Here is a 26671-nt window from a genome sequence, read left to right as displayed (position 1 = left end):
GTGGAAGAGGGGCAGAACCGGTCATACCCCGAAACACCGCAGGCGCAACAACAGGTGTCGGGGTAGACTCTGGCGCAACAACCGGAGCGGCAGTAGGAGCGAGCCCAGGAGCGACAACCGACCCATCGGCAACGGGAGCGAAATGAGCCGTGCGTTCAAGCAGGGTTTGCAACGCCACAGCGAACCGACCCAACAGGTGATCCTGCTGATCAAGTCTGGCAACCAGCGTGGGTAGCGAGGATGGCCCTGTACCGTCAGAATTCATGGCTTGGTCCTAATGTCACGGAACCATAAACCACACGTACAACAAGAGATAAGTGAAAATAAGAAGGCTTTATTGAAAATAAAGCTGTAAAGCAAAAGTCCAAACGGATGGTGAAACCGAGCAGAGTCTTTGCGAAGCCAGAGGTCAGGAACCAGAAGGGTAGTCAGACGAAGCCAGGATCAGGAACCAGCAGGGTAGTCAGACGAAGCCAGGATCAGGAACCAGCAGGGTAGTCAGACGAAGCCAGGATCAGGAACCAGCAGGGTAGTCAGACGAAGCCAGGATCAGGAACCAGAAGCAGCAGCAGTCTTAGAAGCATGTGAACACAAGAGGACCAAGCAAGGAACTGAAGCCACAGACCTCCTATATATATGAGCTAGGCATCCAGCTCCTCCCAGGGGAAGGAGGAGCCGCAGGGTGGAAGGCTACAAGAAACCCAGGACCCAAGATGGCCGCCAGCACATGTCAAACGAAGGAGAGCAGCAAGCAGGTAAGACCATGACACAGAAGGACTCGATTTTGTATTTAAAGGGGTCCTCTGGCAGTAAAGTATTGCTGACCTATCTTCACGATAGGTCATTAATATCTGATTGGTGGGGTCTGACAGCAAGGGCTAGAATAAGGACCGCCAATAACGGTACAATATGCTGTCCAAGTAATACCGCCATACAGTGCCCAGTGACACTATAAATACATATGCCGCCTGAGGCTGGCCATGCACATGAGAAACCTGTCGACTGGAGGAGATGCTTTGAGGTGAAAACATGGCGCCTCATCAGGTATACATCACAGATGGTAAATGTGCACCCACTGGACTCCTGGAATCCTGCGCCACGCCTGCACAAAGTGCCCATCAGTTTGTCTAGAGCCGCCGTATAATGAATGAGTAAAAATGCTGTGGCCAAATGTTCCAACCAGGATGCCATCTGCTTGTACGGTCATCTCGTGTCCTCGTGCTCTGGTTTGTTTTTACAGTCCTAAAAATTATGGTAATGATCCCTTTTTGTGGAATTTTCCTATTTTTATGTCTGTCTCACGCAAAGACTCGGAGCTTGGTGCCAGTGGTGTTTGTGCACTTCCGTTGGCACCCAAAGTCCTCAATGAAACACTGATAAATCATGTTCAATATTCATGATTGTCCTATCCCACTCAAACTAGCCACGGGGACTGTGCCGCCCCCCCCCACAAAGATGACAAACCCTGCTGCAAAGCCTGTGGTTTTCTTGGCATGGCCCACAACACCCAACACCGTGGGTGTAAAGTGCCCCAATCCCACCATATGTGGGTCTCTCGTGATTTTGTAAGTAAAACCAGAATTAGTGAGCTAGACACTCACTTTCCCTGCCCTAAAGGGGTTGTCCCATCTGAGACGATGGTGGCACAGTGCTAGGATATGCCACCAATATCAGTTAGGTTTGGGACCCACAACTATCTCCAGGGAAGGAGAGGGCACTGTGAATGCGCAGTGTGCTCTCTACTCATGTCCATGGGAGTTCCAAAAATAGCCAAGCAAGTGCACTTGGCTATTTTCGGAAGTACCATACCACAGTGCAAGCGTGGCCACCGTTCCATGCACTTCTAAGGGAGTGCCAGATGTAGCCAAATCAGCGCTTGGCTATTTTCGGCAGTCCCATAGAAATGAATAGAGGGCAACCGCGCATTTGTGTCTGCTATGCGCTCACTTCGGGATTTCTGTTCTAGTGATAGATGCCTATCCCACCTCTGGGACATTGGTGGCTTATCGTAGTGATATGTCACCAGTGTGTCAGATGAGACAACCCCTTTCAAGGTGTTATATAGTGTGAAAAAATTGGTAGCAGCAGGCTCTGACAGGGTTAAAAAATAAAAGTAACTATACCTCACTAATCCCTCAACACTGCCTGGATCTTCACTGGTTTCTACTTCCTGGTAATGTCTCGACACACAGGAGATACCTAGAAATGTCCATTTAGCGGGAGACAGGAACAGGAAGTAGAGATCAGCTGACACCCGGCCAACATCATTATGGGAGTGCCAGTAGATTGGTGAGATGACAATCAGTTCTTTTATTTATTAAACCCACTTTAAGCCCACCATCATATGGAAAGCCCTGTAAGACCCCCTGTATTACTCCACCACTGATACCCTCACCCAATGACTTTAATGCCTATCTTCCTGCCAAACCGAATACCAACTGTTCTCTAAAACCACCTTCCCAGACTATGTAGTGTTGACAGATTCCTCACGGGCCTTTCTCTATCTCTCCAATAAAATTGTAGCACCTCTCAAGGACAAAATTTGGATGTCACACATGTTCCTGCTGTACTAACGTATGCTATATTTTTTGCAGGTGCTAAGAGACCTTCTTACAAGGGATTTTACGTTCCGGAGAAGTATGAGGATACATGAGAAGCTCAACCTGTGAATATACGTCTTTTCCCAAAATTTGGAATGCTCATAGTTTCAGCGACAATCTCTTAAGAGGAGCTGTCCACTTTGCATGGTGCTGAACTCAACTATCTCAAGGAAGTCAAGAGTTCAGGAAGAAGAACCTTGATAGTTTTGAGATTTCATTACCAGGTTAGAGAGGCATTCATCGGTCACCATGGATGAAGGATTCAGAGATCGGACTGCTTTTATACGAGGGGCCAAAGACATTGCTAAGGAGGTTAAAAAACATGCCACAAAGAAGGTTGGAAAGGGGGTAGATAAGGTGCAAGACGAGTACACCAAACGTTCTTACACTCGCTTCGAAGAAGACGATGATGACGATTATCAACCGCAGGATGGCTACTACCGAGGTGACCCCTTAAACGATGATGAAGGAGGTTCTAGCGATGCCACCGAAGGCCATGATGAGGACGACGAGATATACGAAGGCGAATATCAAGGCATCCCCAGAGCAGACTCCATGAAAGGAGACAACCTCAGCAATAACCAGCAGCTCGTAACAGAGTTTAAAGACTTTGAGGATCTAGAAGGTCAGAAGAAGAAGGACAAGGAAGAACTGGCCCAGCAGTACGAGGCAATCCTTCAAGAATGTGGACATGGAAGATTCCAGTGGACTCTCTATTTTGTTCTGGGACTCGCTCTCATGGCTGATGGGGTAGAAATTTTTGTAGTCGGGTTCGTCTTGCCAAGTGCAGAGAAGGACATGTGCTTATCTGACTCCAACAAAGGCATGCTGGGTAAGTGTATGTTGCTTCCAAGTTGATCACTGATGTTGTGCATGGTCCACGTGGGTTAATAAAGATATGGTGTACGACTAGATAGAATCTGAGAGAATTATCAATAGCTTTTTAAGATGTAATCCAATATGGTGAACACGGTGTGATAAGTTTGGTGCAACGCATTGGGCATAGTAGATACTTTTCTTTACGCCACCACATGCATAGTAGGCCAATAATTTGGGCCCAAAAATGGTGCACATCACATATATTTGGCGCATTTTATGTATCCTCATAGCCACACCCCTATTTATTAACGCTTTTCAAAGCTATTAAGTTAGGCATAAAAATATCTTAATTATATAATAGAAAAAGACCCATAAGTTTTCTCCAACAGGTGGAAGCTTTGGCATTGTGGCTCCATGATAGAGGAGGCTCTACTTATATTTTGGTTCTTTGACCAGTTGCTTCGTAGTGCCGCTCAGTACCGTACTATTACAGTGCCGACATTGCATGGGCAGAGAAAGTTTGCTAAGGCAATCAGCCGTTAGAGCAGTAGATTGGCAGCTGCACTCCTGCTCTAACGGCGGGGATCAGAGAACCCAATGATGGTGGTCAGTGCAGAAGAGATAGATCATAGGGAAGGATCCTCCTTTTGAGGGATTCCTTCTGATGCAGTTTTTGACCTTACAAGGTATAGGCAGAGAGCCTAGGCACTCTTGGAAAACCCTAGGGCTATCTTCTACTGTATCCAGCTGCTAGGGCATACTCATGCCTGTTTCTTTAACACACCCAGATTAAAGGGGTTGTACCAAGATAAAAACTGCTGGGACCTCGCCAGAATGGGTGTCCTGTGCCCACCATAGTTATGGAATGGCAGGTTGAGCATGCTGCCGTTCCATTCATTCTCTGAGGGATTGCGGGAGGTAGGCAAGCAAAAAGCTTTTGCACCAGTTAGAATATCCCTCTTTGTTAGAAGGGTCTCTTGACAACAAGCTGATCACAAAGTGTCCTCCTGTTGTGACCCCCAGCGATCAGCTGCAATCTGAGGAGATACCTAGCAGTAAGTGTTCAGTTTCCCTGCAGCACCACCACAGGGGAAATGAGGTATTACACAGTCTCCATTCAAATCCATGTGTGATCCAGGAGAGGTCCTCCAGAGTGAAAGGCACCGCTCTCTACTCTGGAAAAGCAATGAGGATCCTGAAGAGGGGACCATTTCCTAAAACTCCTTAGAAGAAGATAGGTTTTCTAAGCTAGACAACCCTTTTAAGCTAAAATCCTGTATACTTCATTACGGATCCTGCTGGGGATAGAAGCACACAGCATACATCATCATCGCATTTAATTAGGTTGAATTCCCTCTTCAGCACTTCTGCTAAAGTCTCCTTCAAGTGACCTTCAAATCCTTCCTGGGAGATCCACAAATCTGATCTCCAAGGAGGAGGAAATCTATTGATCTTCCAGGATAGTCAGAAATCTCCATTACAAACCACTTTCCTGATCGATCTTTTTTCCTTTTAAAATCCAGCGAGGGAAGCCCTGACATCCTTCAGCAGAGTTGTATTCTTAGGCCTCATTCGGAGGCACTGTCAGTTTTTCATGGCCATTTTGCATCAGTTTTTAGCAGCCATTAAAAAAAGATGAATTTCATTTGTTTGCCCCTGCAGTGTCCCCAGAATAGATAATGTCTCCCATAGTGTCCCCCAGTATAAATAATGGCCCCCATTGTGTCCTCCAATATAGATAATGGCCCCCATAGTGTCCCTTAGTATAGACAATGGCCCCCTTTGTGTCCCCAGTCTGAAAAATGGCCCCCTTTGTGCCCTCCAGTATAGATAATGGAACTCTTTGTGCCCCCCAGTATAGATAATGGAACTCTTTGTGCCCCCCAGTATAGATAATGGAACTCTTTGTGCCCCCGAGTATAGATAATGGAACTCTTTGTGCCCCCGAGTATAGATAATGGAACTCTTTGTTCCCCCCGGTATAGATAACGGAACTCTTTGAGCCGCCCAGTATAGATAACGGAACTTTTTGTGCCCCCCAGTATAGATAACGGAACTCTTTGTGCCCCCCAGTATAGATAATGGAACTCTTTGTTCCCCCCGGTATAGATAACGGAACTCTTTGAGCCCCCCAGTATAGATAACAGAACTCTTTGTGCCCCCCAGTATAGATAATGGAACTCTTTGTGCCCCCCAGTATAGATAATGGAACTCTTTGTGCCCCCCAGTATAGATAATAGAACTCTTTGTGCCCCCCAGTATAGATAATGGAACTCTTTGTGCCCCCAGTATAGATAATGGAACTCTTTGTGCCCCCCAGTATAGATAATAGAACTCTTTGTGCCCCCCAGTATAGATAATAGAACTCTTTGAGCCCCCCAGTATAGATAACGGAACTCTTTGTGCCCCCCAGTATAGATAATAGAACTCTTTGTGCCCCCAGTATAGATAATAGAACTCTTTGTGCCCCCAGTATAGATAATAGAACTCTTTGTGCCCCCCAGTATAGATAATAGAACTCTTTGTGCCCCCCAGTATAGATAATGGAACTCTTTGTTCCCCCCAGTATAGATAATAGAACTCTTTGTGCCCCCCAGTATAGATAATGGAACTCTTTGTTCCCCCCAGTATAGATAACGGAACTCTTTGTGCCCCCCAGTATAGATAATAGAACTCTTTGTGCCCCCAGTATAGATAATAGAACTCTTTGTGCCCCCCAGTATAGATAATAGAACTCTTTGTGCCCCCCAGTATAGATAATGGAACTCTTTGTTCCCCCCAGTATAGATAACGGAACTCTTTGTGCCCCCCAGTATAGATAACGGAACTCTTTGTGCCCCCCAGTATAGATAATGGAACTCTTTGTGCCCCCAGTATAGATAATATAACTCTTTGTGCCCCCCAGTATAGATAATGGAACTCTTTGTTCCCCCCAGTATAGATAATAGAACTCTTTGTGCCCCCCAGTATAGATAATGGAACTCTTTGTTCCCCCCAGTATAGATAACGGAACTCTTTGTGCCCCCCAGTATAGATAACGGAACTCTTTGTGCCCCCCAGTATAGATAATGGAACTCTTTGTGCCCCCCAGTATAGATAACGGAACTCTTTGTGCCCCCCAGTATAGATAATAGAACTCTTTGTGCCCCCCAGTATAGATAATGGAACTCTTTGTGCCCCCCAGTATAGATAATGGAACTCTTTGTGCCCCCAGTATAGATAATGGAACTCTTTGTGCCCCCAGTATAGATAATGGAACTCTTTGTGCCCCCCAGTATAGATAATGGAACTCTTTGTGCCCCCCAGTATAGATAATGGAACTCTTTGTGCCCCCAGTATAGATAATGGAACTCTTTGTGCCCCCCAGTATAGATAATGGAACTCTTTGTGCCCCCAGTATAGATAATAGAACTCTTTGTGCCCCCAGTATAGATAACGGAACTCTTTGTGCCCCCCAGTATAGATAATATAACTCTTTGTGCCCCCCAGTATAGATAACAGAACTCTTTGTGCCCCCCAGTATAGATAACGGAACTCTTTGTGCCCCCCAGTATAGATAATGGAACTCTTTGTGCCCCCAGTATAGATAATGGAACTCTTTGTGCCCCCCAGTATAGATAATAGAACTCTTTGTGCCCCCCAGTATAGATAATGGAACTCTTTGTGCCCCCCAGTATAGATAATGGAACTCTTTGTGCCCCCAGTATAGATAATGGAACTCTTTGTGCCCCCCAGTATAGATAATAGAACTCTTTGTGCCCCCCAGTATAGATAATGGAACTCTTTGTGCCCCCAGTATAGATAATGGAACTCTTTGTGCCCCCAGTATAGATAATGGAACTCTTTGTGCCCCCCAGTATAGATAATAGAACTCTTTGTTCCCCCCAGTATAGATAATAGAACTCTTTGTTCCCCCCAGTATAGATAATAGAACTCTTTGTGCCCCCCAGTATAGATAATAGAACTCTTTGTGCCCCCAGTATAGATAATAGAACTATTTGTTCCCCCCAGTATAGATAATAGAACTCTTTGTTCCCCCCAGTATAGATAATAGAACTCTTTGTGCCCCCCAGTATAGATAATGGAACTCTTTGTGCCCCCCAGTATAGATAATGGAACTCTTTGTGCCCCCCAGTATAGATAATAGAACTCTTTGTGCCCCCAGTATAGATAATAGAACTCTTTGTTCCCCCCAGTATAGATAATGGAACTCTTTGCGCCCCCCAGTATAGATAATGGAACTCTTTGTGCCCCCCAGTATAGATAATAGAACTCTTTGTGCCCCCAGTATAGATAATGGAACTCTTTGTGCCCCCCAGTATAGATAATGGAACTCTTTGTGCCCCCCAGTATAGATAATAGAACTCTTTGTGCCCCCCAGTATAGATAATGGAACTCTTTGTGCCCCCCAGTATAGATAATGGAACTCTTTGTGCCCCCCAGTATAGATAATGGAACTCTTTGTGCCCCCCAGTATAGATAATAGAACTCTTTGAGCCCCCCAGTATAGATAATGGAACTCTTTGTGCCCCCCAGTATAGATAATGGAACTCTTTGTGCCCCCCAGTATAGATAATGGAACTCTTTGTGCCCCCCAGTATAGATAACAGAACTCTTTGTGCCCCCAGTATAGATAATGGAACTATTTGTTCCCCCCAGTATAGATAATAGAACTCTTTGTGCCCCCCAGTATAGATAATGGAACTCTTTGTGCCCCCCAGTATAGATAATGGAACTCTTTGTGCCCCCCAGTATAGATAACAGAACTCTTTGTGCCCCCAGTATAGATAATGGAACTATTTGTTCCCCCCAGTATAGATAATAGAACTCTTTGTGCCCCCCAGTATAGATAATGGAACTCTTTGTGCCCCCCAGTATAGATAATAGAACTCTTTGTTCCCCCCGGTATAGATAACGGAACTCTTTGAGCCCCCCAGTATAGATAATAGAACTCTTTGTGCCCCCCAGTATAGATAATAAAACTCTTTGTGCCCCCCAGTATAGATAATAGAACTCTTTGTGCCCCCAGTATAGATAACGGAACTCTTTGTGCCCCCCAGTATAGATAATGGAACTCTTTGTGCCCCCCAGTATAGATAATGGAACTCTTTGTGCCCCCCAGTATAGATAATAGAACTCTTTGTGCCCCCCAGTATAGATAACAGAACTCTTTGTGCCCCCAGTATAGATAATAGAACTCTTTGTGCCCCCCAGTATAGATAATGGAACTCTTTGAGCCCCCCAGTATAGATAATGGCCGGCCTTTGTGTCCTTGGTAGGATCCCCTCATCCAGTTGAACGCTCGGGGATAATCGCTCCTTACTGGACGCTGCAGGACCTGTGCTCCCATTGTGATCATGTGACGTCATGACGCTGGTGCAGGTCCTGCTACATCCAGCGAGAAGCGAGTGTTCCGCACATTCAAGTGGATGAGGAATTATACAGTACAGACCAAAAGTCTGGACACACCTTCTCATTCAAAGAGTTCTCTTTATTTTCATGACTATGAAGGCATCAAAACTATGAATTAACACATGTGGAATTATATACATAACAAACAAGTGTGAAACAACTGAAAATATGTCATATTCTAGGTTCTTCAAAGTAGCCACCTTTTGCTTCGATTACTGCTTTGCACACTCTTGGCATTCTCTTGATGAGCTTCAAGAGGTAGTCCCCTGAAATGGTCTTCCAACAGTCTTGAAGGAGTTCCCAGAGATGCTTAGCACTTGTTGGCCCTTTTGCCTTCACTCTGCGGTCCAGCTCACCCCAAACCATCTCGATTGGGTTCAGGTCCGGTGACTGTGGAGGCCAGGTCATCTGGCGCAACACCCCATCACTCTCCTTCATGGTCAAATAGCCCTTACTTTCAAAGTTTTCCTAATTTTTCGGCTGACTGACTGACCTTCATTTCTTAAAGTAATGATGGCCACTCGTTTTTCTTTACTTAGCTGCTTTTTTCTTGCCATAATACAAATTCTAACAGTCTATTCAGTAGGACTATCAGCTGTGTATCCACCTGACTTCTCCTCAACTCAACTGATGGTCCCAACCCCATTTATAAGGCAAGAAATCCCACTTATTAAACCTGACAGGGCACACCTGTGAAGTGAAAACCATTTCAGGGGACTACCTCTTGAAGCTCATCAAGAGAATGCCAAGAGTGTGCAAAGCAGTAATCAAAGCAAAAGGTGGCTACTTTGAAGAACCTAGAATATGACATATTTTCAGTTGTTTCACACTTGTTTGTTATGTATATAATTCCACATGTGTTAATTCATAGTTTTGATGCCTTCATAGTCATGAAAATAAAGAAAACTCTTTGAATGAGAAGGTGTGTCCAAACTTTTGGTCTGTACTGTATATATCTTTATTTAATTTTAACCCCTGAAAGACCCTTGTAGCCATTTTTAACGACCATCAGCCAGGTGCAGCCCACTGATGTGACATATTTGCGACATCAACAAGGCCAGGTGGTCTCATTCGGCCAGACAGCTGTACGTCCTGATCCCCCCTCATCCACGTGCTCCCAAGGCTCAGCTGAACATGCTCGTGTCCTAAATGGAGACGGAGGACGCCTCTGGCAGCGGCTTGTCTCCCCATGAACCAAAGGATGGGGCCTATCGAAAGCCAACTGCCTGATCTTTATCTTCCCCTACATCCCCCATTAGATGGTTTGCTGGTCTTGCAGAAATCAACTGGGTCCAATAACATTTATGTAATGAACTATTATACTTTATGCTCCACTTCTTCGCCGTTTACAGGATCTCTGCTTGATGTCAGTGTGTAGAAACATTCCTGTACAGCCCTAATGAGTGTCACCGTATTTGATACAATTTGATACATCGCTTTCCTGTTTGCTTCAATGTATCAGGCTGCTTTAACCCCTTCAATACCAGGATCGGTGCATTCAAAGATTGACTGAGGGGAAACCTCTGTAACATGATCCGGGCCCATATCTAGCATGGGCAGGCTGCTCAGGGCCCATTGAAGGTAGCCCAGGACTGTCTGACTATATTTACTGCCGGGTAGGGTTGAGTCTGCTGATTAAAACGATACCTGTATTGTAAAAGTCGGCTGCAGTGTTCCCAAGAAAATTGCTAATATGGTCACATGAGTGGACAGGTCACTGCCTGCTGCAAAATCAGCACACTCCTCTCCTGAAATACTCTGTGCTACTGACATACATTCAAAACCCTACGGGTATCCAGCAGCTGGGGTATATTTGCCATTAGCCCCCCTCTCAGCTAAACCTCTAGAAAGTGCCCATGTCTCATCCCTACCATCATAACAAGAGTGGACAGGTCACTGCCTGCTGCAAGATCAGCACACTCCTCTCCTGAAATACTCTGTGCTACTGACATACATTCAAAACCCTACGGGTATCCAGCAGCTGGGGTATATTTGCCATTAGCCCCCCTCTCAGTTAAACCTCTAGAAAGTGCCCATGTCTCATCACTACCATCATAACAAGAGTGGACAGGTCACTGCCTGCTGCAAAATCAGCACACTCCTCTCCTGAAATACTCTGTGCTACTGACATACATTCAAAACCCTACGGGTATTCAGCAGCTGGGGTATATTTGCCATTAGCCCCCCTCTCAGTTAAACCTCTAGAAAGTGCCCATGTCTCATCACTACCATCATAACAAGAGTGGACAGGTCACTGCCTGCTGCAAAATCAGCACACTCCTCTCCTGAAATACTCTGTGCTACTGACATACATTCAAAACCCTATGGGTATCCAGCAGCTGGGGTATATTTGTCATTAGCCCCCCTCTCAGCTAAACCTCTAGAAAGTGCCCATGTCTCATCACTACCATCATCACAAGGGTGGACAGGTCACTGCCTGCTGCAAAATCAGCCCACTCCTCTCCTGAAATACTCTGTGCTACTGACATACATTCAAAACCCTCCGGGTATCCAGCAGCTGGGGTATATTTGCCATTAGCCCCCCTCTCAGTTAAACCTCTAGAAAGTGCCCATGTCTCATCACTACCATCATCACAAGAGTGGACAGGTCACTGCCTGCTGCAAGATCAGCACACTCCTCTCCTGAAATACTCTGTGCTACTGACATACATTCAAAACCCTCCGGGTATCCAGCAGCTGGGGTATAGTTGCCATTAGCCCCCCTCTCAGTTAAACCTCTAGAAAGTGCCCATGTCTCATCCCTACCATCATCACAAGGGTGGACAGGTCACTGCCTGCTGCAAAATCAGCACACTCCTCTCCTGAAATACTCTGTGCTACTGACATACATTCAAAACCCTACGGGTATCCAGCAGCTGGGGTACATTTGCCATTAGCCCCCCTCTCAGTTAAACCTCTAGAAAGTGCCCATGTCTCATCACTACCATCATCACAAGGGTGGACAGGTCACTGCCTGCTGCAAAATCAGCACACTCCTCTCCTGAAATACTCTGTGCTACTGACATACATTCAAAACCCTCCGGGTATCCAGCAGCTGGGGTATATTTGCCATTAGCCCCCCTCTCAGTTAAACCTCCAGAAAGTGCCCATGTCTCATCACTACCATCATCACAAGGGTGGACAGGTCACTGCCTGCTGCAAAATCAGCACACTCCTCTCCTGAAATACTCTGTGCTACTGACATACATTCAAAACCCTCCGGGTATCCAGCAGCTGGGGTATATTTGCCATTAGCCCCCCTCTCAGCTAAACCTCCAGAAAGTGCCCATGTCTCATCACTACCATCATCACAAGGGTGGACAGGTCACTGCCTGCTGCAAAATCAGCCCACTCCTCTCCTGAAATACTCTGTGCTACTGACATACATTCAAAACCCTCCGGGTATCCAGCAGCTGGGGTATAGTTGCCATTAGCCCCCCTCTCAGTTAAACCTCTAGAAAGTGCCCATGTCTCATCACTACCATCATCACAAGAGTGGACAGGTCACTGCCTGCTGCAAAATCAGCACACTCCTCTCCTGAAATACTCTGTGCTACTGACATACATTCAAAACCCTCCGGGTATCCAGCAGCTGGGGTATATTTGCCATTAGCCCCCCTCTCAGTTAAACCTCTAGAAAGTGCCCATGTCTCATCACTATCATCATCACAAGGGTGGACAGGTCACTGCCTGCTGCAAAATCAGCACACTCCTCTCCTGAAATACTCTGTGCTACTGACATACATTCAAAACCCTCCGGGTATCCAGCAGCTGGGGTATATTTGCCATTAGCCCCCCTCTCAGTTAAACCTCTAGAAAGTGCCCATGTCTCATCACTATCATCATCACAAGGGTGGACAGGTCACTGCCTGCTGCAAGATCAGCACACTCTTGTTCTTTTGCTTTCATCATGTTCCTGTCAGACTCTGAAGGGAGCACTGCAGTAAACCCTCCTCATTCAAATTCACTGCAAAAGCACAGACGATAGAAAGTGGAAGACCCCTTTAAGAATAGAAACTAATGTTTCATGCGTCACATTTTTCTTTCCTTGCGATCAGGAAAAAACAATGCGTGTCACTATACAAGCTGCGTACTAGCATTGATTGCACAGTCCTCGCACCAAGAAAGGCGTAAACAGCAGCAGCAAAGGCGAGTGGAAAGTCAGCGTGCAGACAGCAAGCAGTCACGACGCCGGCTACCTGCACGCTTATTAACGCCCTCAGTAATTAGAGCCATCAGGCAGGAGCTGTGATCGTCTCTAAATCAGCTCCATCAGACCTGATGATCGGGGGCGTGTGTCATCCGGAGCCTGTCACTGACTAAGGCCGGGGAGACGAACACCGCACTGGGCCTACCATGGAGATTAAGTAGGACAGGACTGATATAGAGCGATCCTGCTAGCCAGCGAAGAGCCGGGTTAGGAGCCATTATCTCAGGAAAGGAGACTGTGCAACTGACAATGACATGTGTGCAGAGCCCAATGTACAACACGTACCTGCAGGAGGCTAACGGTGTGCAAATATATTCATACACCACTGTATATTGAGAAAGTAACCTCATACATTACTTATCCTCATACAGTTACATCCTGTATTAGACTCCAGAGCTGCACTCACTATTCTGCTGGTGCAGTCACTGTGTACATACATTACTTCTCCTGTACTGATCCTGAGTTACATCCTGTATTATACCCCAGAGCTGCACTCATTATTCTGCTGGTGCAGTCACTGTGTACATACATTACTTATCCTGTACTGATCCTGAGTAACATCCTGTATTATACCCCAGAGCTGCACTCATTATTCTGCTGGTGGAGTCACTGTGTACATACATTACATTACTTATCCTGTACTGATCCTGAGTTACATCCTGTATTATACTCCAGAGCTGCACTCACTATTCTGCTGGTGCAGTCACTGTGTACATACATTACTTATCCTGTACTGATCCTGAGTTACATCCTGTATTATACTCCAGAGCTGCACTCACTATTCTGCTGGTGCAGTCACTGTGTACATACATTACTTATCCTGTACTGATCCTGAGTTACATCCTGTATTATACTCCAGAGCTGCACTCACTATTCTGCTGGTGCAGTCACTGTGTACATACATTACTTATCCTGTACTGATCCTGAGTTACATCCTGTATTATACTCCAGAGCTGCACTCTCTATTCTGCTGGTGGAGTCACTGTGTACATACATTACTTATCCTGTACTGATCCTGAGTTACATCCTGTATTATACTCCAGAGCTGCACTCACTATTCTGCTGGTGCAGTCACTGTGTACATACATTACTTATCCTGTACTGATCCTGAGTTACATCCTGTATTATACTCCAGAGCTGCACTCACTATTCTGCTGGTGCAGTCACTGTGTACATACATTACTTATCCTGTACTGATCCTGAGTTACATCCTGTATTATACTCCAGAGCTGCACTCACTATTCTGCTGGTGCAGTCACTGTGTGCATACATTATTTATCCTGTACTGATCCTGAGTTACATCCTGTATTATACTCCAGAGCTGCACTCACTATTCTGCTGGTGCAGTCACTGTGTGCATACATTATTTATCCTGTACTGATCCTTAGTTACATCCTGTATTATACTCCAGAGCTGCACTCACTATTCTGCTGGTGCAGTCACTGTGTACATGCATTACTTATCCTGTACTGATCCTGAGTTACATCCTGTATTATACCCCAGAGCTGCACTCACTATTCTGCTGGTGCAGTCACTGTGTACATACATTACTTATCCTGTACTGATCCTGAGTTACATCCTGTATTATACTCCAGAGCTGCACTCACTATTCTGCTGGTGCAGTCACTGTGTACATGCATTACTTATCCTGTACTGTTCCTGAGTTACATCCTGTATTATACTCCAGAGCTGCAGTCACTATTCTGCTGGTGCAGTCACTGTGTACATACATTACTTATCCTGTACTGATCCTGAGTTACATCCTGTATTATACTCCAGAGCTGCACTCACTATTCTGCTGGTGCAGTCACTGTGTACATACATTACTTATCCTGTACTGATCCTGAGTTACATCCTGTATTATACTCCAGAGCTGCACTCACTATTCTGCTGGTGCAGTCACTGTGTACATACATGACTTATCCTGTACTGATCCTGAGTTACATCCTGTATTATACTCCAGAGCTGCACTCACTATTCTGCTGGTGCAGTCACTGTGTACATACATTACTTATCCTGTACTGATCCTGAGTTACATCCTGTATTATACTCCAGAGCTGCACTCACTATTCTGCTGGTGGAGTCACTGTGTACATACATTACTTATCCTGTACTGATCCTGAGTTAATCTTCCTGTATTATATTCCAGAGCTGCACTCACTATTCTGCTGGCGTACACACACCACATAGACATTATAGCTCTATCCAGACCCTTCCATAACCGCATTTACTACCATTGCACCTAAACCATCTCATCTTCCAAGTTCATGTCCCTTCATCATAATAAATTGGTTTCTGCTTCCCATAAAATGAGCACAGCCCGGAGTTCATCCTGCCCGCAGCTGAATAAATCCTGCGTCCTCCGCTGCTGACTCACAACGCCCCAGCTGCTTATTAGAAACCCTGCACCCCCCCCCCACCACTGACTCGGAGACCAGTAGGAAGGGCAGCGGAGGAGGCCTCTGGCATGGATGGACTTAACTGCACGTCACCCCCCCTTCCAGTCCTGGAAGCCTTTGCCTTATAATTTCACGTCCTGATTACATATTTATGTGGAAATCCTCTGGTGGATTTTAAGTTTGGAAGCAAATATTTGACGTTAAATAATATTTGCATAATTAATTTATCCGAGATTTTAATTTCCATATGTACGTGAATAAAACATGGCGGCAGATGTAACAGAGCCTCACCAACGCCAATCCCGGCTGCAGAATGTGTAGAAAAACATGCGCCAGCGCCACTCCTGTTCACAGGTTGTGTGTGGTATTGCAGTCCAGCTTCACTTAATTCAATGGAGCCATCTGTGAGAGAAGGCAGCCATGTTTCTCCTGGACAACCCCTACACTTGTGCCGAACTATGGAGCAAATTCATAATGGGGTGGAAGCAATGCTATAAGTAACCCCTATCATTCACTATGCTAATTAAGATCAGATTGTTAATTATTATCATTAGGTCACTGGTTGTCCTGCTGAGCCCCAGCAATCACATGTAATCTGTGGAGGAATGGGGCAGCAGGTGTTCGGTTTTCCTACAGCGCCACCACAGGAGAAATGAAGGATTGCACACTGAATTCAATAGGCTGTGTTGGGTCCTCCAGGGCAAGGGGCACTCTTTGTAGCTGCTCTCTGATCTTCTAGATGAGGGTTCATCCATAGCTTAGCTCCTAATGGGGGATGTGAGAAATGGGTTTTCTAAACTAAACAACCCTGTTGAATTGGTTGTCCTGTGTCATACAAAAATTAAAGCTGTCGGACAAAAGCTAATTTTCTGCTGACAACCTCCATACACTTGCATTCCTAGCTTGGACGAGGATGTATGTGTTCCCAGTAGGGTGAGAGGTAAACCACAGCCTCTCCCAGTAGATTCTATCCCAGGAGAACCAAAGGATCAGGCATGTTAACGTCAAACCGCCTGATCCTTCTTTCCCCTAACCACTTCATCTATGGTTGGCCAGTCCCACCAAAAATGGACAACTTTTGTCCATTGTGTCAAGTAAAAGGAAGACGGTCTTAGGGTTGGGTTGGGTTGCCCAGAGCAACCAATCAGAGCTCACCTTTCATTTCTTAAAATGTTCTGAAAAAATGAAAGGTGACCTCTGATTGGTTGTTATAGGCAACCAAGACAGTGTGACAGTTTTGATAAATAAGGCCCAACGTCTCCAAACCTCTCCCTAATCACCATTATAAAGCAGCACACAACTGATTGGCAGCAGGCAAATCTTTATTGATTGCTAAGATGACAGAAGATGGTAGACAATATGGCAGCTTGGATCCCACAGGATGGTATTAGTGGGTGATGGCATATGATGGTACAGTCACGTCCATTGGTTAACAGGTTAAGGTCATATCCGATGGTTAAAGTCATAGCCGGTGGGTAAGGTCATATCCAGTGGTAAAGTCATAGCCGGTGGGTAAGGTCATATCCAGTGGTAAAGTCACATTCGGTAGGTAAGGTCATATCCAGTGGTAAAGTCACATTCGGTAGGTAATGTCATATCCAGTAAAAAGTGAAATGAGCAGAGTTTGGCAGAGGAAGATGAAGATGGAAGATCTTAAGGAAAGATGGAAGGAGAATTGAGGTGGAGTCGTCCATGGAGGAGTTCAGGATCACAGGAGATACTTTGCATTGGCGATACGCTGGAGGTGGCAACTGCAGGTGGTGAAAGTCAGCAGCAAGGCATGGAGAGCTGGTAAAATAAAAGGAAACGTTCATGGTTCTATCATGGAGATCAGTGTGGACTATAAAGGGCACAATTACATGGTAAACCGGTGGCACAGCTCACAGGAGATTATCCAGCGCTGTGTACTTACCTGTATAGAGGTAGATAGATTCCATTCGAGATCCAGAGGTGGATATTGGGTCACATCATGTTCGAGGAGACAGAGGAAAGACTTGTTTCAGGTGCATCTGGTGTAGACAGGCTGGGGTCAGGATGGGGAGCAATTTAATGCATGGGCGCTGTGTGGTAGTGGGCAGCCCACGATGAGCAGACAAAAGGGAGATCCTCAAAGATCTCTTGCAGGTGGTCATAGATCGGATCCTTCCCTTCTTCACTGCAGGGCACAGGAATCTGCATTGTCGCCTGTACATCGGTGGAATCTTTGCCTATTTGGATTGGTGATGGTATTTTTCCGTCGTCCATGTCATCCCAATGAATAGAGGAGAAAAATGGGTGTTTCTTTATGTCCCCGTGTACCCCTAATCTGCAAGACTGATTTTTACACAGGAGTCTTCTTAATAAGTCCACAGTTTCAAGGTCTATAAAGCTGTCGTACGTTGGCTCATGCTCCAGGACCTGCTTTTCGATGTCTTCATATGTATGCCCACGGAAAGGGCTTCCTCCAACAACCATGATGTATGTTATGACTCCAAGGGCAAACCAGTCAACCGAGGCACCGTATGGCTTTTGCAGGATCATTTCTGGTGCCCCATAGCCGGGAGTCCCATTATAGTCTGTTGTGGTTGTAACCTCATCATCGATGCAGAGGCCGAAATCTGTAATTTTAATGTGCCCTTCTCTGGTCAGCATCACGTTGTTGGGTTTTAAATCTCGGTGGATGATCCCTTTAGTATGTAGAAATTGTATCCCACAGACCAGCTCGGCAGCAATGAATTTGATGGTGGGGTAGTCTAGCCACACGTTCTCTATGATGAGGTTGGAAAGTGTACCCCCGCTGACCAGCTCCATGATGTAATAAACATAGTTTTCTGTGTGAAGGGCACCATATCCATGCACCAGGAACCTGCTGCCATGCGTTATTTGTAGGACACGGCCCTCCACTAGTCCTGATCTATATTCTGTGAGGAGCCTCTTTTGGATGGTCTTGACAGCCACGCGGTGTTTCATGATGGAATCCGTTGCTAACATCACTTTCCCATAACCTCCTTCTCCCAGGACATGGTGGAACGTGAATTTGTCCAGGGTTAAGGGAACTGTGGCGGTAGAAGAGTCCTCCACTGACTTGCACGTCTCCTGGGCAGCTGTTTTAAATATTTTACTGGGTCCGGCCTGTTCCTCATCCATTGTAACTCCGGAGCTGCGCTCCGTCTCGGGTCTCTTTTTTCCCCTAGTCATTTTCTCTTTTCCTTTTGGATCGTTCCTCTTTTTCTTGGATCTTTTCTTTAATGCACCATGGCCCTCTGTAGTCTTGTTTTTAGGAGAGACGCTGCTTCCTCTTGATCTCTTCCTTGATCCTAGAGGTTTGGTTCTTTTTCGTTTTCTTGATCGCTCCTGAGCGCACCTTTCTCCAGCCTCTCTAGATGTCTTAGATCTCTCAGATGTCTCACTAGGAATTAGTCTGTTCTTGCTTTCCTTATTACTTTGAGAAGAAAGAAGCAAGAATTTTCTTCCGTTCTTTACAATGATATCTTTGGTGTTTCTCAGACCTCCAGCAAGTCTGCTCCAACACCTTTGTAGCCCCATCATGAAAGAAGGTTTTGTACTTAGCTTTTTGTCTGAAGGTGTGGTCTCTTTCACCTGGTGGCTACATCCCTCTGCAGGATCTTCCTTCCTTCCGGATCTTCTCCTCTTTGGGGTAACTCCATCTTTCCCTTTCTCACTCTTTTCTTCCTCCGGTGATGTTTTTTTTAGCTTTCTTTTTCTTCTGAAACCCATGATGAGGTTTAGGTCATCAGCAGAACAGTTCTACACATTGAAATGCAGAACAAGTGAATTCAGTCAGTCACTTCACTCTAAGGTCTGTGAAATCTGACATTCTAAAGTCAGTTGCTAGTACACGTTTTGTGATGTCACCATTATGAGGTCAAAAACATTCTAAAAGCCACGCCCATAAACCAAGATGGTAGTTTGTGATCATTGTGAGGTCACATCCAGGATGTCAAATCCAACAGCCTTAAAGGTATACACTCTATATTGTAAATATTAATTTGCGCAGAATAAAAACGCACAGAGAAAACTTAAAATGTATCCTTAGAGCTTTAAGCATCTAACGTAAGCCAAAAAAGTGCCATATGATGGTCTCATCCTCTAGACGGGGATTGAACTGTTTTAGGTAACCACCTCTTCCTTGAGAGTTACATCTCTGAACCTTTGCGTAGGGATCAGGGATCACACAGCCGCCGATTATCTGATTCTCATAAAGACTTACAAAGGCCAGGCCTTATGGGGAATGTAAAAAGTAAGCGTCTGATGAGGAGAGAATAAAGTTGCAGTTGGCTTTACATAAACCTCCCTGACCTCTCATGGTGCCGAGGTGAGCCATGTGCCTCGTAAAACAGCTTAATTTGCAGCTTCCTAAGACGGGAATGTACATGGATATTATACCTGCTGGTTTTTCCGCAGCGCTGCTAGCACCTTGAGAAGGTCTGTATATAGCTACCATAGGCTTTGACTGTTTCTACATTCAGTACCTTGTAGAGGCCGTCAATTATAATGGGGTCAAATGGCTTGTGTGAGGAATTACAGCTTGGACCTATTCACTTTAATGGAGCTTATCAGCAATACCAGACACAACCCATGGAGAAGAGTTTTTCTGGAAAAAAGACCAGCCTCTAGTTTAATGAAAATGCACGATAAGGAGTCAGATTAGGATTAATGTATGTACTTCTTCATGATCTGTCTGCAGGTCTCATCGTCTACCTCGGTATGATGGTGGGAGCGTTCCTCTGGGGAGGACTGGCTGACCGAATGGGAAGAAGACAGTGCCTGATCATGTCTCTCTCCGTCAACAGCGTGTTCGCCTTCTTTTCTTCGTTTGTTCAAGGCTATGGCACTTTCTTGTTCTGCAGACTTTTATCTGGAGTAGGGTAAGATCACATTATCTATCTACTGTATCTCCTATCTATTATCTATCTATCTATCTATCTATCTATCTATCTATTTATTATCTATCTATCTCCTATCTATCTATCTATCTATCTATCTCATATCTATCTATTATCTATCTATCTATCTATCTATCTATTATCTATCTATCTATCTATCTATCTATCTCATATCTATCTATCTATTATCTATCTATCTATCTCATATCTATCTATCTAATATCTATCTATCTATCTATAACAAAGTCCAAAGCGTGTGAACAGCACAGCAGAAAATATTGAACTCGGCTGCAGCTCTCTCCCTATCACAGCTCAGGGGGAGTGTCCTTTCTGCTGCAGCTCTCTCCCTATCACAGCTCAGGGGGAGTGTCATTTCTGCTGCAGCTCTCTCCCTATCACAGCTCAGGGGGAGTGTCATTTCTGCTGCAGCTCTCTCCCTATCACAGCTCAGGGGGTGTGTCCTTTCTGCTGCAGCTCTCCCCCTATCACAGCTCAGGGGGTGTGTCCTTTCTGCTGCAGCTCTCCCCTATCACAGCTCAGGGGGTGTGTCCTTTCTGCTGCAGCTCTTTTTCTGTAACTGCCACAGCTTCTAACAGAAGATATGGCTGGTGACCGTTGAAGATTTAAACTGAGCATGTGCGACCACCCCAGCTAGATGGACAGAGCAGTAAGGAAAAGAACAAACAGCAGGTGGTTGTCTACAGATACATTTTAAAACTTATAATGGTGGCCATATTGGATTTTAGACTAGATTCACATTTGTGCTGGAGCTTCAGTTGCAGATTCCATTAAATTTGGCCGAGCATATATCGCAGTATGCTACACTCTATTTTCCAGGTAAAATAACAGAAATCCTATGGAACCCCTTATAGTCAGTGGGGACTGTTGGACGCTGCTGGTGGGCATCATTTTATCTATTCCCCATTGCGACGGAACAGAAAACTGTGAACCTAACCTTACCCAGTTACCTAAGGCATTATGGCCTAATGATTTATTATGACCACCAGCTAGTATTCAGCTAGACGATCGAGGTGGTCTCACAGATGCTCAGTTGAGTTCAAGTCTGAAGAAATAGGGCGCCAGAGTAGTACATGAAAGCCTTGGTCATGCTCTTCTCATCCATGTCGGACATTTCTAGCCATGTGACATCACACTGGAAGATCCTATCCGCCCCAGGGGAGACAATCAGCATGTATGGATGTAAGTGATCTACAAGGATGGATTTATACTCAAATCAGTGGAGAGTGCCTTCCACATGGATGAGAGTCTCCAAAGAATACTACAAAAACCTTCCCGGACCATAATGCAGCCACCGCCAGCTTGTGTTCTTCCGGCAATGGCTGCAGGGTCTTTGATCTCTGATGTGTCTCCTCTGACTCGCCAATGTCCATCTGTTACATGAAGCAGAAAACCTTAATCATCGGAGAAGACAACCCTTTACCAACCAGCAGAGGTCCAATTCTGATACTGCCGATGCAGCTTTGTCAGCAGAGGTGCGGTGACCGTCCATCTGCTCCGGAGCCCCATACGTAATATGTTCTCTGAACTGTTGTGTTAGACACACGTCTTGTGCCTCCTGGGTCATTTTGGGGGTGAGCTGCTTCCCTGTAGGGTGTCGGTCTGCCCCTCGCACACCTTCATAGCCGACGTTCACCTCTCACCTCAGTGGCACGTGGTGCTCCGCAGTTTCCACATCACTTACTCACAGTGGTGCCATTTCTCCACTCACCATACACTTTCATGACATGACAACAGCGCATGAACAGTTCACACTGCACAGTGTCAGAAATACCGCCACCTCGGGCCCGAGAGCCAATAATCATCTGAGAAATCACCCCTTTACCCATGACAGTAACGAGGGATATGTGAGCACAGCCTATTACACACCTTATATACACACCGAGCCATCTCAGCACACCTTATATATCCACATAGCCTGCTCAGCACACCTTATATACCCACCGAGGCAGCTCAGCACACCTTATATACCCACCGAGCCTGCTCAGCACACCTTATATACCCACCGAGCCTGCTCAGCACACCTTATATACCCACCGAGGCAGCTCAGCACACCTTATATACCCACCGAGGCAGCTCAGCACACCTTATATACCCACCGAGGCAGCTCAGCACACCTTATATACCCACCGAGGCAGCTCAACTCACCTTATATACCCACCGAGGCAGCTCAGCACACCTTATATACCCACCGAGGCAGCTCAGCACACCTTATATACCCACCGAGCCTGCTCAGCACACCTTATATACCCACCGAGGCAGCTCAGCACACCTTATATACCCACCGAGGCAGCTCAGCACACCTTATATACCCACCGAGGCAGCTCAGCACACCTTATATACCCACCGAGGCAGCTCAGCACACCTTATATACCCACCGAGGCAGCTCAGCACACCTTATATACCCACCGAGGCAGCTCAGCACACCTTATATACCCACCGAGGCAGCTCAGCACACCTTATATACCCACCGAGGCAGCTCAGCACACCTTATATACCCACCGAGGCAGCTCAGCACACCTTATATACCCACCGAGGCAGCTCAGCACACCTTATATACCCACCGAGGCAGCTCAGCACACCTTATATACCCACCGAGGCAGCTCAGCACACCTTATATACCCACAGACCCAGCTCAGCACACCTTATATACCCACAGACCCAGCTCAGCACACCTTATATACCCACCGAGGCAGCTCAGCACACCTTATATACCCACAGACCCAGCTCAGCACACCTTATATACCCACAGACCCAGCTCAGCACACCTTATATACCCACCGAGGCAGCTCAGCACACAGCACTTCCTTCATGAGCTACGCGCTGCAGACGTCAAAAGTAGGAAGTGGTCAGAATAATGGGACTCCATTGTGTATTAAGTTCAAAATACTACTATACTGCCCCCTATGGATCCCAACAGAATGGAAAGTTTTTGCATCAAACTGGATTCACACACCCCCCCCCCCCTCCCCAAAGGAAAAAAAATAAAAAACATTTATTAATATTTTTTATTTATTAATTCTGGTGAACTATCTACATTAAATACTGGTTAGTCTCAGTTTAATACTATTTAACAACAACAACAACAAAAAATGTCCAAAATGTGATAAGTCCTGGGGCTCCACACCAGGGTTCACAGGACTTGTGGTTGGGACAGGTAGGTCTCCCCCTCTCCATTGTGCTCCTGCTTACACCTGGGAGATGATCTTCTTGCTCATTTGGGGATCATGCTTCGACCCCCCCATACAGCCAGGGCTCTGAGTAACGGTGGGGTTCTCCTCCCACTGTTGTGGGGTCTTGGCCTGGATGGACAGAGCGTGCACAGGTCCGGCTAACTCTTCTTTCAGCAAATCATTGACAAGTCTGTGGCGCTGGAGAAGAGACTTCCCACCGAACACATCAGATACCACCACCACTTTAAAGTGGGTCTCTGACCCGGGGGGCACGGCGTGCATGTGGCTCTCATTATGCACCTCCAGGTGGCAGGGCTGCAAGTTCTCAGACAGCTTGGCTCTGATTGAAGTCTCCACAGGTTTTTCCATTCTTTGGATTCCTGAATACGCTGAGGTCACCAAAACGAAGGGGACGCGTCTACAAGACTGGAGAACTCGTGCCGGGAGCATCAGCGCTGAGCTCGGCTGAAACCAAAGACAGTATGGTAAAACAAGGATGCCATATTGCTAACTATGACAAAGCGCCACCTCCAACCACAGGCTGTGTCTGGTACTGCAACAATCAGTGGGGCCCAGAGGTGTTGAGGGGCTGCAGCACTTTACCTAGCCCTGTAACATGACCTCTGGGGCACAGACACTAAAGGGGTAACCCAAATCATAGATCATAAGGGAGCACCTGAGTCATGGACAATAAAGGAAGGGGTCCTGTGTCAGAGGTGCTTAAGGGTTCATAGTCAATAAACCAGGCAATTGGGGCAGAGGCACTAAGGGGGGCTTCTCCAGCAGAGGCACTAAGGGGGGGCTTCTCCAGCAGAGGCACTAAGGGGGGGCTTCTCCAGCAGAGGCACTAAGGGGGGGGCTTCTCCAGCAGAGGCACTAAGGGGGGGGGGGGCTTCTCCAGCAGAGGCACTAAGGGGGGGGGGGGGGCTTCTCCAGCAGAGGCACTAAGGGGGGGGGGGGGCTTCTCCAGCAGAGGCACTAAGGGGGGGGGGGGCTTCTCCAGCAGAGGCACTAAGGGGGGGGGCTTCTCCAGCAGAGGCACTAAGGGGGGGCTTCTCCAGCAGAGGCACTAAGGGGGGGGCTTCTCCAGCAGAGGCACTAAGGGGGGGGGGCTTCTCCAGCAGAGGCACTAAGGGGGGGGGGGCTTCTCCAGCAGAGGCACTAAGGGGGGGGGGGCTTCTCCAGCAGAGGCACTAAGGGGGGGGGCTTCTTCAGCAGAGGCACTAAGGGGGGGGGCTTCTTCAGCAGAGGCACTAAGGGGGGGCGCTTCTTCAGCAGAGGCACTAAGGGGGGGCTTCTTCAGCAGAGGCACTAAGGGGGGGCTTCTTCAGCAGAGGCACTAAGGGGGGGGGGCTTCTTCAGCAGAGGCACTAAGGGGGGGGGCTTCTTCAGCAGAGGCACTAAGGGGGGGGCTTCTTCAGCAGAGGCACTAAGGGGGGGCTTCTTCAGAAGAGGCACTAAGGGGGGGCTTCTTCAGCAGAGGCACTAAGGGGGGGCTTCTTCAGCAGAGGCACTAAGGGGGGGCTTCTTCAGCAGAGGCACTAAGGGGGGGCTTCTTCAGCAGAGGCACTAAGGGGGGGCTTCTTCAGCAGAGGCACTAAGGGGGGGCTTCTTCAGCAGAGGCACTAAGGGGGGGCTTCTTCAGCAGAGGCACTAAGGGGGGGCTTCTTCAGCAGAGGAACTAAGGGGGGGCTTCTTCAGCAGAGGCACTAAGGGGGGGCTTCTTCAGCAGAGGCACTAAGGGGGGGCTTCTTCAGCAGAGGCACTAAGGGGGGGCTTCTTCAGCAGAGGCACTAAGGGGGGGCTTCTTCAGCAGAGGCACTAAGGGGGGGCTTCTTCAGCAGAGGCACTAAGGGGGGGCTTCTTCAGCAGAGGCACTAAGGGGGGGCTTATCCAGCAGAGGCACTAAGGGGGGCTTCTTCAGCAGAGGCACTAAGGGGGGGCTTATCCAGCAGAGGCACTAAGGGGGGGCTTCTTCAGCAGAGGCACTAAGGGGGGGCTTCTTCAGCAGAGGCACTAAGGGGGGGCTTCTCCAGCAGAGGCACTAAGGGGGGGCTTCTTCAGCAGTGCATTAAAGGTGGCTCCTACTGTAAAGGCACTAAAGAGGAGCTCTGTTGGCAGAGATATTAAAGAGGGCTCCTTCAGCAGAGGCACTAAAGGTGGACTCCCTCTGTAGGGGCAATAAAGGGGGCTCCTTTGACAGAGGTACTAAGGGGGGGCTTCTTCAGCAGTGGAAATATAGAGGGATTATTTGGCAGAGGCACTAAAGGGGAGCTCCTCCGTCAGAAGTGCTGAAGGAGCTCCTGGGCCTTTGCATCAGCTGCTTGCACTGTGCTCTCAATACTACAGTAATGACGACCCCTGCCTACCAAGGGTTAATCCACTGCTAACACCCCCTCCCCCCCACACTGACCCCCAACACTCACAAAACCCTGCAGACAGGAGCTTCTTTGCAGCCATTATCCGGAAGTCCCATTGCATGCCGGGAAATAATGCAGTTGAACTGCGGCACCGAGAACTACACCTCCCATGATGCACTGGGGCGCTGTGCACAGACTCCTCCTCCTCCTGCTGTGTAATAGTTCCAGTTATAATGTTAGGAGGGGGATTATACAGAACACAGGGGAGGACATAAACACTCGCCTCTCTGCTGCTAGGGAACTACAAGTCTCAGCTGTTCTTACAGAATAGCATGCTGGGACTTGTAGTTTCTCCACAGTGAAGATCTAATATAATACGATGTCATGGGAATTAATTATGCGCTGCAGTTTATCACATTGACCGCTAGATGGCAGTTAGAAAAACAATACTGTATTAGTGTATTATTACTGGAAGCCGCAGCTCTTCACTTTTACCACTAGATGGCAGGCGCGTCACAAGAGTGTTAGGTCCTGTGAAATGTGCGGCGTCCTCTGTAATTGTCGCACAGCTGCGGGGTCAGCGGTTCACATGGAGCGTTTCTCTGCAGCTTTATTAGAATTTGCCCTTTTAAGCTCATGATTAGGATGAGGCTCAATGCAAAGAAGCTGAATAAAGGGGAACTCCAGATCTGAATAGGTGCATTGTTAGTATACAAAACCATAGAGGCTGGGGGCCAGAGGGAGAAATATGGATGCATTACATAGGAGATAGATATGTAGATAGATAGATATGA

General features: G+C 46.9%; 2 protein-coding genes across 3 annotated transcripts; one reads left to right on the top strand and one right to left on the bottom strand.

Annotated features, from left to right (window-relative positions):
• Positions 1–2849: 2849 nt before the first annotated feature.
• On the top strand, positions 2850–20312 carry LOC120981534 (synaptic vesicle glycoprotein 2A-like). Its single transcript, XM_040411070.1, has 2 exons — positions 2850–3432; positions 20128–20312. The coding sequence occupies exons 1-2, from the start codon at positions 2850–2852 to the stop codon at positions 20310–20312; spliced, it is 768 nt and encodes a 255-aa protein (XP_040267004.1).
• A 3085-nt stretch (positions 20313–23397) lies between these two features.
• Positions 23398–26046, bottom strand: BOLA1 (bolA family member 1). 2 transcript variants are annotated; one of them, XM_040412689.1, is made up of 2 exons: positions 25944–26046; positions 23398–23982 (listed from the first exon to the last, which is right to left on the bottom strand). In XM_040412689.1, exon 2 carries the CDS (start codon positions 23965–23967, stop codon positions 23533–23535), a length of 435 nt encoding a protein of 144 aa, XP_040268623.1. In that variant the 5' UTR covers positions 23968–23982; positions 25944–26046; the 3' UTR covers positions 23398–23532. The 2 variants fall into 2 exon arrangements, with proteins under 2 accessions (XP_040268623.1, XP_040268624.1); XM_040412690.1 differs by having other exon boundaries at positions 25931–25992.
• Between the last annotated feature and the right edge of the window lie 625 nt (positions 26047–26671).

Source organism: Bufo bufo, chromosome 11 (genome assembly GCF_905171765.1).
Source record: "Bufo bufo chromosome 11, aBufBuf1.1, whole genome shotgun sequence".
Taxonomy (NCBI): domain Eukaryota; kingdom Metazoa; phylum Chordata; class Amphibia; order Anura; family Bufonidae; genus Bufo; species Bufo bufo.
The sequence above is the reverse complement of the archived record's forward strand: the minus strand, read 5'-3'. Positions and strand labels throughout refer to the sequence as shown.

Bases quoted from the DNA above. Each gene is read 5' to 3' on its own strand.
- LOC120981534 (XM_040411070.1), top strand. From the start codon at position 2,850: ATGGATGAAGGATTCAGAGATCGGACTGCTTTTATACGAGGGGCCAAA. The intron at 3,433-20,127 runs GTAAGTGTATGT...ATCTGTCTGCAG, and splicing joins CTCCAACAAAGGCATGCTGG to GTCTCATCGTCTACCTCGGT.
- BOLA1 (XM_040412689.1), bottom strand. From the start codon at position 23,967: ATGCTCCCGGCACGAGTTCTCCAGTCTTGTAGACGCGTCCCCTTCGTT.